Source organism: Peromyscus maniculatus, chromosome 19, assembly GCF_049852395.1.
Source record: "Peromyscus maniculatus bairdii isolate BWxNUB_F1_BW_parent chromosome 19, HU_Pman_BW_mat_3.1, whole genome shotgun sequence".
Taxonomy (NCBI): Eukaryota; Metazoa; Chordata; class Mammalia; order Rodentia; family Cricetidae; genus Peromyscus; species Peromyscus maniculatus.
The window spans coordinates 55,040,438-55,063,350 of NC_134870.1; the positions used below are offsets into that span (position 1 = coordinate 55,040,438).

The 22,913-nt window shown below is 40.4% G+C and overlaps 1 protein-coding gene across 4 annotated transcripts in view; it reads left to right on the forward strand.

Annotated features, from left to right (window-relative positions):
- The window catches only part of Wdr7 (WD repeat domain 7), a 304,595-nt gene that overhangs the window by 239,235 nt on the left and 42,447 nt on the right, over positions 1-22,913 (forward strand). For all 4 annotated transcript variants that reach the window (XM_006985180.4, XM_042264248.2, XM_076555361.1 and 1 more), the window contains one exon: positions 7,658-7,757. In XM_006985180.4, the coding sequence (XP_006985242.1) occupies positions 7,658-7,757 (100 nt within the window). The remainder of the gene's footprint in view (positions 1-7,657; positions 7,758-22,913) is intronic.

Sequence of the window (22,913 nt, forward strand, 5' to 3'; positions counted from 1 at the left end):
TAACTTTTAAGAAGAGTCAAAAGCTTATGAATTACTTAACTCAGTATCAATAACCTTTAAAAGCAACTAGGTTCAGAATTGCTTATAATGTATTATGAGGTTTTCTCTGCTACTTATAGAGATAGACGTATACAAATATTTAAGATAGTGTCTGATACATAGTTAGGACTCTATGTTAACTGCATTTACATGTGGCAGATTATATGTTATATATGCAACTTTTTCTATATTCTTATAGACTTAAAGTGGTTTCATATTAAACTAAAAGTTAATTCTGTATTAGGCAAAGAACATTTCTTTTTGCATCTTGAATGATGTCATATAATGTCATAGGATCATTGCAGATTACCAAAGACATAGTTCAGTTATTGTATAGTTCTCTGTCTTTCTCCCAAATCAAAGTTTTGCTGAGGGTTGTATGGGTTTCCTTTTGTTATCTATTCTAAATTGGCCTTTTAAATTTGAAAGGTTTTCCTTTCTTTTTTTCTTTTTATTGAACATAGATTTTTTTCTCATATAATACATCCTGATTATAGTTTTCCCTTCCTCTACTCCCAGTTCATACCCACCTCCCCTCCCCTCTGGATCCACTCCCTTTCTGTCTCTCATTAGAAAAGAACAGGCTTCTAAGAGATGACAACCAAACATGACAAAATAAAATACAATAAGATGAAGCAAAACTATCCTATCTAAGTTGGACATGGCAACCCAATAGGAGGGCAAGAGTCCCAAGAGCAGACACAAGAGTCAGAGACCCACTCGTTCTCACAGTCAGGAGACCCATAAAATACTAAGCCCAAATCTAATATTTGTATTTTTTATAAAGCTAGTATTTTAAATACAGCTAAAAGTTGTAATATATTTGCAGAGGACCTGGTGTAGAACCATCTAGGCCCTGTTGGTGCTGCTTTAGTCTCTATTAGTTCATAGTACCTTACTTAGTTGATTCAAAGTCCTTGTTCTTCTGGTGTCCACTGTCCCCTGGCTCATAAACTATTCCTGCTTGTTCTTCCACATAGATCCTTGAGCCTTTGGGGAAGATGGGTGTTGATAAAGATATCCCATTAGGGTTGTGTTGCTAGAGTTTTCTCTGCAGGTCCCGCCAAGCCCGGCAGTCCGACGGCCCACTTATAAAATAATCACTCAGACACTTATATTGTTTAAACCGTTTGGCCTAATGGCTCAGGCTTCTTGCTATCTAGTTCTTCTATCTTAAATTAACCCATTTCTGTTAATCTATACTTTGCCACATGGCTCGTGGCTTACCGGTACCTTACATCTTTCTTGTCATGGTGGCAGCTGGCAGTGTCTCTCTGCCTCAGCCTTCTACTTCCCAGAATTCTCTTCTCTGCTTGTCCTGCTTATACTTCCTGCCTGGCTACTGGCCAATCAGTGTTTTATTTATTAACCAATCAGAGCAACACATTTGACATAAAGAACATCCCACAGCAGAGTTGAGTGCTCTAAAGTCCCTCACTCTCTGCACATTGTCCAGTTGTGGGTCTCTGTGTTTGTTCTCATCTACTGGAAGAAAAGCTTATCTGGTGAGGCACTGGTCTATGGGTGTAGCATTATGTCACTAAGAGTCATTTCATTACCCTGTTCCTTTTTTTTTTTTTGAGACAGAATCTCACTATGTAACCCTGAGTGACCTAGAACTTGCCATATAGAACAGATTGGTCTCAAAGTTACTGAGTTCCTCTGTCTCCTAAGTGCCGGAATTACAAGTGTGAATGAACCCCTGTCCTCACTGAGGGCCATTTTCAATAAAGATAAAAGTTTATCAATTCAAAAAGAACCATAAATGAAAAATACCACAGCTATTTAGAGGTGAGTTGTCAAGCAAAGTGAGCTCTTGGGCTAGAGTTCACATTGTGTTTTGGTCACAGACTACCAATGTAGTGTGGGTACACCCCATTGTGAATTGCTCCTGAATAGCTGAATTCACAAATACAGCTTTGGAGAACTGAATTGTACCACTACTCCCCAACAGCTTATTCTAATATTTAATACTGAGTTTTAATTATGTTTTGTGTGACAATGCCTCATTCACTGAAATTAGTATGTGGTAGTATTAGTATTTTTAAAAATTCTTAGAATCATTTTTATCCCCAGGAAAATGAAAAATACATTTCATAGTATATATCATAATCTAGACTACTTATATTCATCTTTTCAAATTTCAGCCTATGCAGTTATTTCTAACCTCAAAAGATCGTTAAGCTGTAACTGTCAGTTTTTTGCTAAGGTACCCAGGCTCCAGGGCCTTGGCAGATAACATTGCAAATCTGCCATTGTTTATCCTCATCAAATATTTTTAAAGGATCACTAGGCAGAAAGCATAATTGTCGATTTCTGCTTGACTTTTTGGGGCAATTTTTATTTCCACTATGTCTACCTCAATTGTTATTTTAGACCCTATGGAAAATTAGTTCATCTTAAAAGTGAACATTTAACACAGTTCACCTGCTGCTCATTAAAGGGTAAGCATTGTGTTTGGATCTTAGCTGCATTAAACTTCTTGCTATTGCATCTTGCTTGCTTGATCCATATTTAAGCCCCAATTAGCAGCAGTCTCTGATGGAGGAAAACAAACAACTTTTGATTTATAAAAGGCAAAAATCGCTGTTGAATATTTCAGAGGTGATGGATTGAGTTTAAAAATAGGATGTTGGGTTAGAGAGCAATGGGGAAGGGCTACTTTATCAAACAGGGTGGTTTACAAAGACATTTTTATCCCGATAACCTCAGAATGGGACCTTAGTGAAGTAAGTGCATGAGCAGCTAAGATGATGGGCCATTGAGATTTTCCAGGTACCAGGAGCAGAAAAACTTAGAAATGAGAGCACTATGAGCATATCCAAGAATGTGCAAGGGGATGGCAATTCCTAGATCAGAAAAAGCCAAAGGAACCCAAGGGGAGTTCCCAGAGCTTTGAAGGATAGCTATGAACAAAAAATGGTGTGATGTAATTCATGGTTGACAAGAACCGTAATCCGCATGTGGACAATAGCCAAAGTCTTTAAACATTTTGAATAATAACCACCTTGACCCCAGCAGCAAATGCCTTTTCCATCAATACCCACATCCTTTCCCTTGTTAATGCTGGCTCTGATTGGGTTAGTTTTCCTTTGAGCCCACCTGGTAGATGATAATTACTAGGGTAGGTTGGTGTGGTAGTTCTGTCAACCTGACACAGTCTAGAATTACCATGGAAAAGAGTCTCAGTGAGGAGTCATCTAGAACAGATTGTGCTGTGGCATGTCTGTGTAGGATTGTCTTGAGCACGGTAACTAATGTGGGAAGACCATGTCTACTGTGGATGGCACCATTCTCTAGACTTGGTTACTAGCCAGTATAAGAATGGAGAAAGTGAGCTGATCAATAACCATGTGTTTACTCATTTCTCTCTGATCTTAACTGTGAATTTTTGTAACTAGCTCTCTGAAGTTCCTATTGCCTGACTTCCAGGCAATGACGGACTGTAACCTGGAACTGTGGGCCACAGTGACCCTTTCTCCTCTAAGTTGCCTTTTGTTGGGGCATTTTTTTCACAAATGAAATACTAACAAAAAGGTTCTTGCCAATTTAGTAATTGCCACCTTAGTGTCTTCTTACCATCACAGTGACCTGAACACTGATATGCCAAAGTTCTAGAAAACTTGGGACTTTCCTGGGGATTGGATGGAGACAAGAACAATATTAAAAACTCTAATAGATTCCTGCCTCAACCCCTTGATGCCGTCAGAGGTGGGGGCAGAGGATGCATATCTCACCGTCCCCAAGACGGACAGTGCTCACATGCAGAACTGCTTCCAGAAGAATGTAGTCTAGGGTATGGGGGACCCGAGAGGCTTCAGCAGATGGTGGGTTCCTGCAGCAGCAGACTAACATATATAGGATTTTTTTATTATTATTACAAGAACCAGGAAGGAAATTTTAATGCAAAACTCTAAGCCAAAACCAAGTCCATGAGCCTGTCACTGCCCAGAAATCTTTAAAGTGTTTTTTAGAAATGTTAGTCAAGCAGTAAATTACAGAGAATGAAAAATGCTAGAAATGTAATATATGGTCCTTTCAGGCAGACCAAAGATTTGATACCAAGAATAGATTTAATCTTTTTTATCCCATAAATAATGGTGTTTGTAGATGCTCTAGAAGGATGGGGTTGATATCCAAAGCATAAAGATTAGGTAATGTAACAAAACCTTTCGTTTAAGATTCTGTCATCACAAATGTGTTTTGTTTTGAAAAATGTTATTTTGAAGATGATAATATTGTTTTGCAGTAGGATTTTGGCAGTATAGCTATTAAATTTTTGTAAATAGTAGATAAAATGCCACTGTAAATTTTATTTCTCTATAGTCATTAACTACAAAGAACAAATGTTTGTTAAAACACGTGTGAGAAATTAAGCTTCATGTTACTGTAAGGAGATGTAAATCACCTATGGGTATATATATATACAGAGATGGATGCCAATATTAATGCAGATATAGATACCATGACATCCAATACTCAGACAGATATAGTTACTAATATCAAAACAGCAACTGTTTAAAAACTCTTCTAAAGCATATTAATTTTCAATTATGAGAACATTAGATTTTGAATGCAGATTCCCAGTGTTTATTGAAGCAGAATAATATGCTACTTTCTGTGAACAGTATGGCCAGCAGGGCATTCACAAGTAGTGTCTGCCTTCTATATTACTGAAAATGAAGCCCTATCCTTCCACAAAGCCCCTGCTGATTACATTCAAATTTGTCTCCCTCAGCCTCTCTTCCTAGCATTACAGAACTGTCCTGTATCTTACCTCAAAAATACATTGGAGTTTTTCTTCCTGTTTTTTTTATTTTATAATTAATTTAATTTTACATATCAGCCACAGATTCCCCTGCCCTCCCTTCTCCTGCCCCCCTTCCTCCCATTCCACCCCCCATTCCTGCCTTCTCCAAGGCAGGGACTCTCCAGGGTGTTCAGCTCAGCCTGGTAGATTCATTTGAGGCAGGTCTAGTTCCCTCCTCCCTTCATCTAGGCTGAGCAAAGTGTCCCAGCATAGGCCCTAGGTTCCAAAAAGCCAGCTCATGCACTAAGGACAGGTCCCGGTCTCACTGCCCACGTGCCTCCCAAACAGTTCAAGCTAATCGACTGTCTCCCTTATCCAGAGGGCCTGATCCAGTTCCATGGTGACTCCTCAGCCATTGGTTCATAGTTCATGTGTTTCCACTAGTTTGGCTATTTGTCCCTGTGCTTTTTCCAACCTTGGCCTCAAAAATTCTCACTCATATAATCCCTCCTCTCTCTCGCTGATTGGACTCCTGGAGCTCCACCTGGGGCCTGGCCATGGATCTCTGCATCTGCTTCAATCAGTCATTAGATGAGAGTGCTATCACAACAGTTAGGGTGTTCAGCCATCTGATCACCAGAGTAGGTCAGTTCCGGCTTTCTCTCAACCATTGCCAGTAGTCTATTGTGAAGGTATCTTTGTGGATTTCTGGGGACCTCTCTAGCACTTTGCTTCTTCCTATTCCCATATGGTCTTTATTTATCATGGTATCTCTTTCCTTATTTTCCCTGTCTGTTCTTGATCCAGCTGGGATCTCCCACTCCCCTAAGCTCTCTTTCCCTCGACTCTTGCCCTTCATTACCCCCCCCCCTCACGTTCAGTTTGCTCATGTAGATCTCATCCATTTCTCTGTCGTTGGGCAATTCTTAGGGTCCTCTTTATTAGGTAGCCTCCTTGGAGTTGTGAGTAGCAGTCTAGTCATCCTTTGCTTTACATCTAGTATCCACCTATGAGTCTCCCTTGAAAAAGAATAAAAGCTGCTTTAGGGTTTCTGTTGCTGTGATAAAACACTGACCAAATGCAACTTGGGAGGAAAGGGTTTATTTCCTCTTACAGCTTGTACTCTATCATCCATAGAAGTCAAGGCAGACACTCGAGGAAAGGAACTGAAGTCAAGACCTCTTACTCGTCTGATCTCCATGGCTTACTCAGCCTACTTTCTTATACAACCTGCCTAGGGGTGGCACTGCCCACAGTGAGCTGGTCCCTCCCATATCAATCATTATCAACAAAGTACCCCAATGGAGACAGTTTCTCAGTTGGGATTCTCTTTTGTATACAAAAGACCAGAGGACTCTAGCTTGTATAAAGCTGATGACAACTAAGCAGCACAAGGAAGTTTATTGCATCTTACTTTACATTAACAGGGTCCCCCTGGCTTTCTCAGCAGGTTTCTTATACAACTCAGGACCACATGCTGAAGGGTGATAGCACCCATAGTGGCCTGGTGCCTTCCATATCAATCAATAATCAAGAAAATGTTCTATACACTTGTCTCCAGGCCAAATTTATGGAAGCATTTTCTCTCTGAGAGTTCTTCCAAAATAACTCAAGTTGATATAAAACTAAGCAATTCAGAAAGTGTGTGGCAGCAAAGGAGGAGGAAAAACGTTTTCAATAGACTCTTCAGGGTAGTCCTCATCCCCTGGACAGCTCACTGAGACCATGTGACATGAGAAACATTTGTGAATGTAAAAATCAGACCTGATTTACCCTTCTAGTACCAGCCTCACCTATAGATCCCAGCCATATATGACTTGATATCAGTATGATGGGGCTTAGATCAGAAATCCAAATACTTAATCCATTCCTGAAAATTCATCTAGAGTGTAATAAAAATAAGTCAACCTCTTACAACTTTCATACCATCTACTGTGGAACTTGTTTTTATTTAATGGGTCAAAAATAACAAATATACTTGTTCATATTGCCCATCACCTTGGTTATTTAACCAAGTTAGTAAATCTAGTAAATGTGGAAGATGTTGGGAATTTTCAAGATTTTTTTTTCTGGTGAAGAGCTTTCTAAGGTCATTTTAAATTAATGATGAGAATTCAGGAGACATGCTATTCACGTAGGCATTTATTATTGTTATCTATTGTTATTATATATTGTTATATATTGAGAATGTATATATTGTTAGTTAGATAACGAGCCATGAGAGCACAGTTAAATTGAATATGTGAGTCTTTCAAAACCCTTCTCACTTCTGCTCAAATAGAAATGTTTGCAAACATTTTCATAAAACTGGATTTTCACATTTTTTTTTTGCCTTTGCTCCTTCGTGCCTCAAACTTTCAAGTGTATTTATGATGATAAAATTGCCTATTATCAAAAATAATTTTTAAAGACATGGTCCTTACTCTGTAGTCCTTGCTGGCCTGGAACTTACAGTGTAGGCCACACTAGCCCAAACTCACCTCAGTCCTCTTGCCTCAGCCTTCCAAGTGCTGGGTTTATAGATATGAACCACTAGAGGTGGCTGAAATTTTTCAGCAGGCTAGTGTTCTCCATCAATTCCATTTTAGGTGATTTTTCAAAAGTACTTATTACTAAAGGGAAATATTATTTTAAAATTTCCATGTTGATTACAGATGTGTTTATTTAGAAATAACAGATATAAAGAGATTAAAGCTTTTATATACATGTAAATACATGTATGTGTGTATGTATTTTAGATACATACGTGTGTGTGTGTGTGTGTGCACATTGACTTTAATCTTTGAGAGTATTGGCTTTGTCTTCCATGTGCAGGCAATCTCACCTGGCTTTTTGTTTTTGTTGTTGCTGTGAAAATGTTCAATTCAGGTTCTACATGGTCAGCTATTATGAACGGAGTCACAGAATTGCAGTTGGAGCACGCCATGGCTCAGTGGCCCTGTATGACATCCGGACTGGAAAATGTCAGGTAAATAAATCATTGTGACTTCCTCTCCATGAAGTTATTGAAGGGAGTGAGAGACCAGCACTTCACCAGGTGACGGACTGAGCTGCTGGAACATTATGGATAATGTGTAAGAGATCAATAGTTTAATGAAGGACTCAAAGAATATAGAGCCCTACTGTCTCTATTCTCCAGGACTGGAGGCTGCCGTGATGGGTTCACAATGGAGCTCAGAAGGAGAAGGCACTTCCCATGATTGATTTTACAATATATCTCCTCTTTGTCCAGTGTTGTCTGGGTTTCCTACTTCTGACATGCTTCCTAAAAAAGTTTGACACTACATGTGAGGATGTGATGACTGAGTAAAAATTAATTTTCTGTGTAAGAAAAACAAGATACTTAAGAATTCTGATCAGTAATCTAGTCATATCACACAACAACTCACAATAGTGTTTAATACAACTCCGCAAAATGGGTGCTGTTTTCAATAGTAGTGTGTCATTTTCCTGACTTTTATACTACATTTTATGATTTTATAACATTTTGTTCATGAAATTTTTTTCTTGGCTTTGGTCTTACTTATCTGATTTTCAAAATATACCCAGTGGATAGAGGGGGCAGGTATGTCACCATTTGGATATGAAGGGAATTGAAGCTCAGTGCTTTAAGTAACCCTATTCCAGAGTCACACCATTAGCTAACAGCAAAGCCAGGGATAAATTCTACCAAGGTCCTCGTTTACCAGGATGCTTGATGCTCATTGAGAAAGTGCGATGTCATACCTTTCCCTGTTTCAGTATAAGATTTAGTATTGCTGATTTCATACTGTACAGAGGGGATGTAAGAATCTGTAAGTGTCTAACAGTTGAGGTTATCTCTTCAATGTAATAAATCGCTAATCTGATGTCCTCCTTCAAACTTTCTTTGGTAACCTGCTGTGAAATAGTCGTGAGACGTAATAACAAGTGCTAGGGTAAAAGTTCCAGGTTTCAGACAACTGTAGAGGACGCTGTTTGGATACGAAATGCATTTCCCTGTGGATGCCTCTGAGAGTGGACATTGTGCATAGAGCATATACCATTTACTTTTTCAGCTCTCTAATTGGTGTGCTTCCTCTTCCAGCCTATTCAGATACTGTATTGCTTCCCTCTTGGCTCTCATTGAAGTCAGTGAAAATACTCTTTAAAGATTAAGTTTGGCGTTTTCATATGAGTCTTTCAAAAACGATTCTTCAAACGGCATTTCCAAACTGTCTTTTTTTTTTTTAACCTTTATTAGTTTTTTGTGGGAGCAGAGAGCACAGCACATGTGTGGGGATCAGAGAAAATGAGGGAGTTAATTCTCTCCTTCTACAATGTGGGTTCTGGGGATCAAAAGTAGGCTGTCAGGCTTGGCAGCAAGGGCCTTTACCCCTTGAGCCATGTGCCAGGCCCCAGAATATCTTCTAAGAACTTTGTTTGTTTGTGTATTTATTTATTTGAAAGCGGGTCTCACTAAGTATCCTAGCTGGAAATCACTATTTAACTAGGCACCGAGATCCACTTGACTCTGCCTCTAGTGCTGGTGGGATTGAAGGCATGTGCCACCATACTTTTTAAGTATAATAAACATAATACCAACCTAGAAATTAGCAAAATTCAATTTATTTTTAAACATACCTAAAAATATAATTTTATTTATCAGTGAGATACCATATCATGTTTTGGTGCATATATATTATAATATTTAAATCAGGTCAAATATTTCTGTGTCTTCAAAAGTTGACTATTTCTTTATAATGAAAACATCCAAAATTTTGTATCATTTTAAAGTGTCTGTTACATTATTCTATAGTTAACACAATTTTGCAAAGTATAGTAGCGCTTCTCACTTCTTTTTAACTTAGTAAACGGGCAGCGGTGGCGCACACCTTTAATCCCAGCACTCGGGAGGCAGAGCCAGGTGGATCTCTGTGAGTTTAAGGCCAGTCTGGTCTACAGAGTGAGATCCAGGACAGGCACCAAAACTACAGGGAGAAACCCTGTCTCAATAAACTGGGGGGGGGGGGCACCTTAGTAAACTGAACAACATTTCCTATCCTACCCCACCCACCCCCAGTCTCTAGCAACCACAGTTTTAAAACAGATTTTTAAAATTGGAGAAACTGTTACTAAATAGCAAATTTGATAGAAATACAAACATGTACAGAGCTAAAAGAAGAGGGAAGGGAGGAAAGGAGAGATAGAGATATTTTGTGTCTTCAAAACTGAGAATTTGTGCATTATCACTATTTGAGATAATGTAAGATAGATCAGGTCTACAGCCAGAGCCCAGTCTAAGACTTCTAATGATCTCTTTAACTGCCTTAGAAAAGGCCTTTAGCCCCTGCTTCCTATCAGCATCCCTTCTAGCTGACCTTTTCCTGTTGATGGCATAATGTGATGATCCTACATTCACCCAGCCACATGCAGTCACTTTTTCTTTGCAGACCTGGGGATCTGGGGTCTTCTCTTCTAACAACATAAATTATACCCTGAAGTTTGTTCTTTGAGGCTTTCAGGGTTCTGGTTTTGGTCATCATATCATTCCTCTTCTGAGCTTTGCCTTGTTTCATAACACCATCTTTTTCAACCATGTTCTATCATGGTCCTCTCTCAGATTTTGTAGGAGGCATTCATAGTATCTGTTGGATAAGTGGTCATTATCACAGTTCAGATTTTAAGAAATGGGCCTTTGCTGTATTTTGAACTCTGGGATTGTTCAAAAGCCACTTAATTCAGGGAGGTCACCTCATGGGCTGCTCATCTATAAAGCACTTCTGCCTAGTATGCATGCTGAAGACAACCACACTGAGCTGATGATGGTTAGCTCTCCCTTTAGAGCTACTCTGTTAGATTTCCCTGTAGTCCTTCTAACCCTGTACTTGTCTCGTAAGTCACACAGTTGCCAGACTCCTCGCTCATCTGTACCTGCCATTCTTACTCACAGCAGTCCTTGTTAGTGTTTGTAGTACGCCAGACTTAATATCTCTAATTCAGTTGTTGAACCATTTATTTCCTTTTATTTATTATTTCAGTTAACTTTTTAAGTATAATAAACATAATACCAACCTAGAAATTAGCAAAATTCAAGATTTTCAGGCTACTGATCTGTCCTTATTCATCTGTTTAATATTTTTTTGATCTACCCTTATTTTTCTCTAACAATCTATGATCTATGATTTTTTTGTTTGGCAATTTTTAAAAATTTTTGTAACATTGCTTTTATTACTAGTACACTATTAGAATCTTTTTGAATCAAGTTATTTAAAACTTCATAGTAGACCTTTTTCAAACAGTTTTAGGTTTGTGGCAAAATTGAATGAAAGATATAGATGTTGGCTCTATATCCACTGCACTCACACAGTGCGTGACCTCCCTGCTAGCCATCTCCACCACAGTGGTCACTGGCATCGTGAGGAAGCCCAGACGTTCCTTGGGATTCATGGTTGCAGTTGCTGAAACAAAGAGGCAACACTTGCACACTTATTACCCTGAACACAAGTGTGAAAGCCCTGGGAAACATGACACTTGCAGACAGGCCAGATGACTGGGGCTAACTTTATCTTCATAGTAGAGAAGGAAGTAGGAGGCTGAATGGGGGTAACCGATTGATGAGGGAGAATGATCCTGAAGCACAGACAACAGTCAGGGACAGTATTCCTCTGGACTCTGGGTGTAGTGTTGATGCTCACTGATCCTTCTGTGACAAAGGTTGGGTCTTCATTGGGTAGTGAGACTATAAACTTTGAAGGCCATGTGTTCACTGATGGACCTGACGTTTGGGTAGGTGAAGGAACTTCTAGGAAAGCCCCTCTCGGCAGTGTTTGATCTACATCCAAAGCAGCATGGTGGGGGCAGCATCTTTTCTAAACCCCAACAACTATAATTGATAAACCTATACTTGACTTCCCACACAGTCAGTAGTTTGCATTGGGGTCCTCTCCTGCTGTTCTGTATTGACAGATTTGAACAAATGCACCGTGGAATATTTCTACCACTATTGTGACATACACAGGAGTTTCGCTGCCCTACAAATCATCTGTGTAACTTTTAAAGGCTTATTTTATTATTTTTAGTAACTGTTCCTGTGTGTACATTGCTAAGTCATAAAATGTGTGCATTTGGTTGCCAGACAAATATGAAGCTATTTTCCCACACATGTGGTTTCTCCATACCTTCCTGAGGAAAGGAAATGGGTGTGTTCCACAGAGACACTTGTGTTTCTCAGACTGACTATCAGACTGTGGAAACTCTGAATCCCAAAGAAATGGGGATTCCTCCAGGAATCCCATGCTGGAGAAAGAAAAGGGAGCTTCTCTCCTGCAAAGAGAATCTCCTGCAGGCGGTTCTAACAACTTGTCAGAGAGCCCCTCAGGATGAGACTGAAACCCAGACCGCACCTTGACCAGAACTACCTTTAGATGTGCTTTGCTTGACCCTTGGAACTCTGATCTCACTTCAGGACCTCCAAGGGACTTGAAGGATTCTCTGGGTCTCTCTGTACCTCTTCCCAATGTGGCCACATTAAATAAATCTCCTTTCTCTGGTTTCCACTATTAATTTGGCTTTTTTATTGGCATATTAAGAACTGGTGGCTGGACCTGACCCCCAAGTTTAACAACATTTCTGTGAATTACAGCATGACTTTTGAACACATAAAATCTCATTAAAAAATGAAATTTCATACTTGGCCGATTTTCTTTTAATTTGCTTGGTGTAATGAGAGCCAGAGAGGGGGTAACACATAGAATCCAGGAGACATTTTTTTTCAAGAGTTGGCCCTTTCCCTCCACCATGTTTTGAAACAATCTCCTGTTGTTTCTGCTGCTACGCCACACGTTAGCTGGCTGTTGAGAGTCTAGCCCTCTCGCCTATCTCCACCTCCTACGTGGCTATAGGAGTGTTGAGACTGCAGAGGCCCGCCACTTCATCTGGCTCTTTATGTGGGTTCTGAGGGTCAAACTCAGCGTCATCAGGCTTGTGCAGTGAGCATTTTGACCCACTGAACCATCTCCCTCGCTCCACAATTGGCCTGTTTTGCTTCCTGTTTACTAATCAATTTATAATTTATCATTTGTTCTGTTTGTTTTTTAAAAATTAAAATAGCTCACCACTGTGCTAGACCGCATATTAACATGCAAGAAATCACAATATAAATGAGTATATCCATTGAGGAACAACTGGGGGCAAAGACGAGCCTTCCCATCTGGCTAAAGCATTGTGATCAGTCTTTGAAAGAGGGAGCCCACCCAGCATGGAGGAACACTAACCTAAATTTATGCGGGAATCTTAGGAGAGCTACTCAGGAAAGGCTGCCCTTGAGGGAAGATGTCTGAACAGAGAGCCCTAAGCAGTGAGGCAAAGGGGGGGGGGGGTGAGAGAGACAGTATTCCAGGCAGGAGATGTGACATGTATAAAGCCAGAAGTTTAGGACACATAGAAAAGGCCTGCTTATCAGAAATGTCACATGTGCTGTCCTGCAACATGGAAGTGGCCCACGTAATAACAGTGCTGACTTGGGCATTACACTAGGAGTTGCACATGTGACAAGCATGATTCCAGTGCACAAGGGGAGACACATCTTATCTGTGACTTATTAAATGCCTATTCAGCATAGCTTTGTTAATGAGTTGTATAATATTAGCTAAGTTCCAAGGAGATAGCTGACTACTGACATTTACTATTATCTAAAATAGTATTTATGAAAAAAGGGGATTTGGTGAGCTTGCTGAGTGTTTTCAGTGTGGGATTTAAAGTGTTTTTATGAAAATAAGCCTTGTGAGTTACAAGCTGGCTGGCACCAACCAGGATAGAAGTTCAGAAGGCACTGTATTGTCCATGAGGACAACAATGGTTTGACTTCTTGTTAGGAGGAGAATGGACCTTAAGGGATGCTAAGATTGATGTTTCTTTAATACTTATAGTTGACATTTTAGGTATTTCCTCCTTGCTCTTTCAGCAGCTGCTTTTATGGCAGATGCTTCTTGTGACATTCTGGAGCAACAACCAGAAATATAGCATCAGGGGCGCTAATAAGATGAATGGCTGAAGAACACAATGGCTGCCTGACACCGTTGAAGAATTACCTCGTAGGCTTCCTGTTCTAACAGTGAAATACTATTTAGAGAACCTCTAAGAAAAGAAACAGATTCCCCCAAACAGTGCTGGAATTTAGACTCTGTTGTTCTGAACCCACATCTTAAAATGATATTTCTAAGTGACGGGACAGGGCCAATGTTTTTCTTATGCCGCTTCTCATATTAGCATTACACTTGGAATGTTAATGAACCAATAACTTTGCACCAATAGAGAAAAAGCAAATGCTTAGCAATACCTTGCTCTTAACAAACCCAGTAGTTGCAAAAAGCATTTCAAAATCCTTGCAAAAGTATTGAGTAGACTAAAAATTTTTTTCTTTCTTTTTTGCTGTTTGTTTTGCTAAGTCTAACAGTGTAACCCAGGCTGACCTGGAACTTGCTATGCAGATTAGGATGGCCTTGAACTAACAGAAGTCCTCCTGCCTCAGCCTTCCAAGTGCTCTGATTATAGGCATCTGGCTTAAAATTTCTTTCAATTCTGAGAATTCTCATCATTCCATTCACAATTCTCAGTAACATTCAAGTTCCACATTGCTATTTTCTTCCTACCTTTCCATATATAAAACTAAAAAATGAAAATGAGGATGGAGAGATGGCTCAGTGGTTAAGAGCACTTGCTGTTTTGTTTTGTTTTTTAATTTTTGTTTTTAGAGGAAGCCACGAGGTGATTCACAACTATTTTGCGATTCCAGTTACCAGGGATCCAATGCCCTTGTCTGGCCTCCATGGGCACTATACACATATAGTTCATATACATATATGCAAGCAAACACTCATAAAGAAGAATTAGTATTCTAAAATAGAAATGTGTGTGTGTATACATGTATGTATGTATGTATAAAGTTTTCCTTATATAAGTAATTATGAAATAATTGAGCCATAGTACAGTTTTTCCTCATGGTCCAGAATCCTCAGATTCTGGAGTCTATTATATGTGAAATGGTGTAGGATTTGCATTTAACAGATGAATATCATCTCATATACTTAAAGCATCTCTGGATTATTCATATTATCCTACAGAATGTGAACACTATGTAAACAGTTGGTAGACTGTTTTGTCAGAGGAATAATGAAAAGGTTTACCATCACATAGACTACAGATGGGGTGTTTTGGCTTCTAGGATATTTTTATCGCACAACTATTTGAATCCATGAGTGCAAAGCCTACAGATACAGAGACCAACTGCCCATTGACTGTACTCAGGACTCACTACCATATATTCTTTACATCTATCTATGCCTGCTCTGTAAGGATCTTAAAACAAGGTCTAGCCTAGCAGTTGTTCAATAAACATTCTCTCAAGTCTGTAGTTCATGACAGTTTGTAGGAGCTGTTGCAGAGGTCGAGGTTGTCAGGATTTGGTAGCTACTCATGGAGCCCTTGTATGGTGGGAGACAATCAGGTGTCTAACACCCTGGATTCAGCAGTCAGTCCAGGCATTGCTCCATCAGTCAAAAAATACTGCTCAAGCATAGAAACATAAAAACTGATACATACTTTAAACACTGCATTTTAATTTAATATCCTATACAATTTGGTTTCTCTTGTCTTCTAATATATGACACACTTTCTATATTGGCACATTGGCTTAGGTTCAAAGATGGATTTCTAGCTAAGTCAAACTGGGTTCTTAGAGTGAACTGAGAAATTAAAAGCACTTACAGAGCAGGTTGGCAAGATGACTTAGTGGGTTCTGTGTGCATGTGGCACCTGCCAATAAGCCTGATAACTTGAGTTCAGTCCCCAGGACACACAAGGTAGAAAGAGAGAATTGATGCCTACAGGTTGTCCTCTGACCACCACATGCTCGCAGTGGCATGCCACTTCTACACCCCAAATAAATAAATATAGATGTGATTTAAAAATCACAAAGCAGCCTCAATATAATAATAATAATAATAATAATAATAATAATAATAATAACAATAACAATAATAACAATAATAATAAGTTCATACTTTGCCCACGTCTTTTACAGTCATCTCATTTAAACCTAATTTCATGTTTTAAATGTGTCCTTTAAAAGCCCTCTTATGCTTACTGTATAATTTTCTGTGTTTAATACAGCTACATAAGTTACATAGGAAATCTTGACTAACATTAACTTTCGTTCTAAGGCAGGCTTTTTGGAAAGAAAAAAAAAAGAGCCCTAGCGAGTGGAATAAGAGACAGAACAGTAACTAGCATGCTTTACAGGTGGTCCAGCTAGGTTGATGGAAACGGAGAAGAGAGAGCCTCAGTTACTGGGAAAGTGTGTGGAGCAATTCTGTTTTTCTGCTGTTAACACACAATGGCTAAAAGGCTAACGTGGTATCACACCATGCAGAAAGGACTGGCTTAGTTGGTGGGCACCTGTGTGTGTACAGTCAGGAAGGGCTTACAAGGTGAAAATGTCCTGAGCTGCAATGAACCTCATAGGTCACACAGGAAGAGAAGGTAGATTCAGTGATGGGATAGGAGCAGGAAGAAACCCCTGAAGGCCATATGGTTGGAGCTGATCCATGAGGAGGTATTCCTCATGTGGCTACGTGGGGGAGGACTTTGCAGAGAGGATAAAATGCCAGTAGAAGCTTGGAACTATCATTTAGTTTATGATGCAGAAGCTTATGATGTCAGGATTTTGGAGTGCCTCAAGGAAAGGTGTAAGAGTATGTGAGTGTACTAGAGGAGGTGGGGATGAAGCCCATGGAAGGGGGGCAGGATCATGGTGTGCACTGCAGCTTAGTCTTCTCAGGATCAACAGTGTGCATGCATCGTGTGCACGTGCATATACGTGTGCATGTGTGTGTGCACGTATGTGTGTTACTAAACATAACCCACTCCTTCTGTGTACTGTTACTTATATGTGTGTGTTTTCACGGCTGACCATTTGGTACTGGATAACCAATTGATATGCTCTTCCCTGGGGAAGAGTGTTTCACACTCAGCGTTCCCTAGTTGCCTGTAGTTCTTTGTATTGGATTGAGGCCTTGTGGGCATTCCCTGGTCCACTTTAGTATGTCTGTTAGTGTCTTCCTTGCCTGGCTCATATTTAGGCAGTCATTAAAACCAAAAACCACATCCATAGGAAACATCTTAAGATCAAGTAGACATTAATAATAAACTTAGCAATGGTCTCTTTTTCCCCTTGGGCACACAGAAAGAGCACAGGGTGGATCCCAGAGATGTGGCTCCTACCCATTCAGTTACCCACTCAGAGGCCTGACCAATGACTAGCGAGAAGGCACGGGCCTGCCCTGTGAACCTTCCCTTCCCCCATTCCTCCACCCAGCTGGGGCTACACTTTGAAGCTTATTTCTGCTGTCCCCTGAGGTGACCGTCTTAATCTAGAACACTTACTATGCAGAGCAAGGTAGTGTACACAGAGTCTACTCCAAAGAACGAGAGAAGCAAAGAATTCTGAGTAGAATGGCCATCACACCAAGCCAGGTGCTCCTTTCTCACGTGTACAGAACGAGGGGACCAGCTCCCACAATCCCCTTGGCAGTTCCCTGGGTGAAACCCCGGCATCTGGCCCCGTTACTATGTTGCTGTAATTTATGTAAATGTCTTGTCAGAGATGAATTAAACCTGAAAGCAGTAAATCTACAAGGACACAGCTATAACTCACCCAGATCTATTGCTTGGAGAAACGTATATCAAGCCTCTGAAAAATTACTGCCTCTTCAGTAGTCAGAGGTTAAAGAAGGTAGCAGCTTACATGCCATTATACGTAGACAGCAGTTTGTCATTCTTCAGGAGTGTGATGAATGCAAAATACAAGCATGTCCTCCACTTTACTGTCGAATCCCTACATTTCAACACCCAAGGAGGAACCAGGGAAGTCACTTAAGCCCATTCATGAACTTGCTACTTAATTTTCTGAGCCTGAAGTTGTTAGGTCTAAAGCCCTATTTATACACTTGTAATACTAACCATGACCGCTTTTGTGCAATAATCGTGTATATAATGCATTCATTCAGCATACTCTGAGTGCCAACTGTATGTCAAGCACAAAATAATCTTTTTAGAGAATGAAATAATTTCATCCCACATCCTTATCTTTGTAAAAGGAGAAAATGGGGCCAGAAAATTCGGGTGCTTCACAGAAATGTCTGAAAGTACTTTTGAAAATTACAGAGGCCATTCAAGAAAAAAAATCATTTATTATAACAAAAAAGCCAATGTCTCCTTTATGTAGGGATGTATCACAGTGTGTCTGGCCATCTAAGGGTTCATTTGCCTTCATTCTCTAGGCATCGAGATTCAGCATTGTTCTTTCCAATCTGAGTCAGAACCTCGGAGGCAGAGATCCAGGCATCTACATCTTATAGAACACCTCTAGGTAAATCTGTGGCAGGCTAGAAGTTAGGAACTCTGTTTATGCTGAATAAAAAATAGGATACAGGGTGGGGAAAACTAGCATGTGAATTATTGTGTCAATTTTTCAGTCCTCAGGGTCTACGAAATCAAGTAATTTCAGAAATTACACAAAAAAATGACTTCTATCTGGAACCATATAGACTAAAATGGCGCTTAGGATGTCTGGAATTTGAGGTGTACTTGTATTATCATTGAAAAAAATAATGTAGCAGCAACACAGAAGGGTTAGAGGGAGCCCAGTGCTCCCCTAGGAAAAAATGAAATTATGCTCTACATACCCTGATGAAGTCTTTAAAACATTACTTAAAATCTTGAAATTTTAGGTTCTAGTTAAGGGTCTTGATTAATTCTTCTATCCAGATATCTCTCTCCCTGTCCCAAGCTCACCTAGCTCTAGCTTCTCTAGGCTTTGCTTTTGCATTTAAGTATGTTCCCCTTTCATTTCACCTACTTCCTACCTGAGCTGGAAGCCAGGAGTGCTAAGAACACCGCTAGCTTTCTTTTCTGACCAGTTTCCCTGCTGACTGACACCTTTTCAGTTCTTTCAGATTACAACTGAAGGGAACCTCCAGCAGATAAAATCACTAATAGAAATGTACTGACAGAGTCATCACTACCTTTAGCCCCTTGTAGTTCTGCCTCTAATTGGGACTTTTTGCAGAATACAGATAAAGTGCTGAATTGAGGCTTTTCCAACTTCTGGCTGTCTCTCCCATTTGGTGGGATCTTTTTTCCGGCTGAAGTATCCATTCAAATTATTTACCACGGTACCAGTACTGTACACCATCAAAATAATGCATTTCCATACCCGGGGAGACACTCGTGCTTTCTCCACAGAGAGGACTGGGAGAGAGTCGTTTTGGCCGCTGTGCTCATTGAAGTTCTGAAGCCACTGCCAGGACATAAGCCACTACGCGTTTAGCTGCCTCCCATCCAACAGCCAGAACTCTGCCCTGCCTAGCACTTACAGCTCTTTGTCGAGGCTTCTCTACCAAGAGGTCATGACAGAGGACTAGAGGGGACTTGCCTCCACAGAGAGCACCTGAAAAGGTTTTAGATCCTTATGAGAAGTGGAGAAGATCTGGGCTTGCTCCCCAGTCATTCCATTACAGAGCTGTAGACTGTTACAAGTTTCTGAGCCCTCCCCTGCACTCAACCACTTTAATATGAAAAGGCATCTTGTAATGTCCTCGCCTAGGCTACTGTTGTTCCCCATGTACAAGCCTCGGGCTGACACTCATTATCATCCAGCAGCTGTGGTAATGTCACCAGAGAACTAAAGAGTATGTGAGTATAAACAAGGAAGTCAGAGAGGGTGACATCAGCCCTTTCTGAAGAAATAGCATTTAACTCAAAGGTACATTAAGTTACACAAAGTTAGTAAGAGTTACAGAAGCATTGAGTAAGAGGAGCACATTCAAAAGCCTTGAGGTCAGAGAGAGGTTAAATCATTGAAGAAGTTAATTGGGGGAAAAAAGGGATGGGGGGCGGGGTCTGAGTTGCCTGTCTACAAGATGGTCCAGAACCAAGTTACAGGGGGCTTTGTAGGTGAAGATGAAATATTTTTAAATCATTCTTGTGAGGAACCATGGAATTTTGAACAAATATAATGACCTAAATTACCTTTTGTAAAAGATCATTTTGGCTGCTGTGAGGGGCATGTGAGGACAAAGTGAAAATAGAAAGAACAGTCAGAGGCCATTTGCTAAGTATTTGAGTCCAGAGAGAGTAGCAGCCTAGGTTGGTAAGTAAGACTAGAAGAAACAGACCAGCTTAAATAATGTCTAAGGGTAAAATGGGCTGAACTTGTGACACAGTACCTATGGTAAGTAAGAGAGACCTTGAGAACATTCGCAGGTTTGAGCATGAGCAAGTGATTGGCTGGGAGACACCGGAAGAGCAGGTCTGTGGCATAAGGAGTAACAACATCAGTAGTTTACAGTTTGATGTTAGCCTTTATAGAACAGTCTTGAACAGATGACTTCTATGTAACTGCCTGCATGACTCTAGAGCTCAGAAGATGTGTCTGGGCCAGATGTCAAAATGAAGACCTCATAGCATGTTCATGTACTTAGAGCATGGCCATGTGAACATAGAACACTATTGCCAACTCTTCACAAAAATCTTCAGCATCTAAGGTGGGTAGGAGGGAGAATGTGAGAGTGGATGGTTTGAGGGGGTGGAGGAAATCAGAAGGGTCTTAGATTCCACAGGAGGAGTGTGAAGAGGGGGAGGTGCTGTGAAAGGCATGGAAAGTCAAATAAGAACAGCTCTAACAGGAGATGGTTAGCAGTATCTTTACAGAAGGAATCCTGGTCCAGGGATGATGTAAAGTCTGGCAGCAAAGGAGCCAGTGGGAGGCAGGCTGTATAAACCACTTTGAAGGAGCTTGGCCAGAAAAACACGAGAAAAAAGACAGCCTGGTATAGTTGAAAGTTTTCTCCAGTCCCATAGCCACTTATAAAATAATCATTCAGAGGCTTAATATTATTTACAAACTGTATGACCTATGGCAGGCTTCTTGCTAGCTAGCTCTTATAGTTTGACTCAACCTATAACTATTAATCTATGTATCGCCATGTGTTCTGTGGCTTGACCTGCATCTCATTACATGTTGCTCCTTCAGTGGCTAGCTCACTCTCTCTAGACTCCGCCTTTCTCTTTCCTGTCTCCTTGGATTTCCTGCCTGCCTCTAAAGTGTCTTGCATAGACCAAAGCAGCTTATTTATTAACCAATGGGAACAACATATATTCACAGCGTACAAAAAGACGTCCCCCAACAGCCTGGCTTTTTAAATAATTAATTAATTAGTTAGTTAGTTTTCCCCAGCCTATTCTCCATTTCCCTCCTTCCTCTCCTCCCAGCCACTTCCCCCAACACCTCCCCCTCCCATCCACTCTTCCTCCTTCCTCTTCAGAAAAGGTCAGGCCTCCCATGTATATCAGCCTGTCATGGCATATCAAGTTGCAAGAAGACTAGACACCTCCTCTCCTATTAAGGCTAGATGAGGCAACCCAGTAGAAGGAAAGTATCTCAAAAGCAGGTAACAGCCCCTGCTCCCACTGTTAAGAGTCCCACAAGAAGACCAAGCTACACAACTCTAACATGTGCAGAGAGCCTAGGTCGGTCCCATGCAGGCTCCCTGGTTTTCGGTTTATCTCTGTGAGCCCCTATGAGTCCAGGTTAGTTGATTCTGTGTTTTTTCTTGTAGTGTCCTTAACTGTTGCTGGCTCCCATAATCCTTCCTCTCCCTCTTCCACAGGATTCCCTAAGCTCCGCCTAATGTTTGGTTGTGGGTTTCTGCATGTTTCCATAAGTTACTGGGTTAAGCCTCTATGATGACAATTGTGATAGACAGCCTGGCTTTTTAAGATGTAGCTTTTCGGGGGAGTGCTTTTGGAGATGTTTGTTTGTGAAAGGGTCTCATGTAGTCGAGGCTGATTTCAAATTCCTTCTGATATCCTTAAACTTCTGTTCCTCCTGCCTTTACCTTCTGAATGCTGAAATTACCATCAAGTACCTCCATGACCAGTTTTTCTGGTCTTGGAGATGGAACCCAGGACTTCATACTTGCTAGACAAGTACTCTACAAATTGAGCTACGTCCCCAACCAAGATTATCTTTTTAAGTACTATCAAGTATTGTCTATTGCTAATGAGCACCTGACTTACCATTACCAAGGTAATGCATCAGGAGTAGGTATGATTAAAACAGTCATGAAAGATGTTTCTTTTGAATTTGACCCGAGCATGATACTCTAGCATGTTGTCAACATGCTGATGTGTGCTGACACTGTTGCTGTAAACCATTGTGATAATCATTCAGTGCCAACCAACCCAAAGAGTCACAGACTTTAAGGTCTACACTAATGAGAGTAATAAAGAGGCCTTTGAGACAGTAAGACACAGAGCAGTATACCCCAAGTTTGGGCTAGAAACCCATACCTGATTTTAATGAGTCGTTAAAGCCATATGTTAATTTGGTGACTTCTCCAGAGCCCTCAGCTTCTGAATATTCATTAAAGAAATTGTAAGTAACCCTACCAGTATATGGTTAAGGGAAATATATATATATATATATATTTATATATATATATTTATATATTTATATATATACTGTTGCCAAAGATGCAGTACCGTTTACTTGCTCACTAGCACATTCTGGTATATTAGCTAATTACTCTTGTGCTTGATTTTTAAATCCCACCCCCCATGTGTGTAAGCAAGCTAGTGTTCTGTTCACTTGTGAATTTCTACCACAGGAAGACAAGTAGCCTCACAGACTTGCATGGTTTTCATATGATTCTGCATCTCAATGCAGGAAGAGCTCTTCTCCAGCTTCCCACCATTTCCATAAAGCAAATACAGAGATGTTTATAGCAGCCTTCGTCTGGCTTTGGCATTGATTTTAAATCACCTGGATTGATCAAGTGTGGTTATGGAACTTCAGAAAATCCCACCAGACACAATTGAAACCGAGGGCTTTTTAATCTGCTAATGTAATATCCATAGGAATGAATTGTCAATTGTTCTTAATTTGGATTACCTGAACAATCGGCACCACCATGATACCACGGTGTCTGGGGCTGTCTTGGGTACTCTGGGCAAAATGTTCCTGGCTTTGGAAACAAGCATCTGAAATCCATGTGTGTCTTGGAGTGTGTCAGTGCAGAGCACCTTTCTCAACCAATGAGAGAGC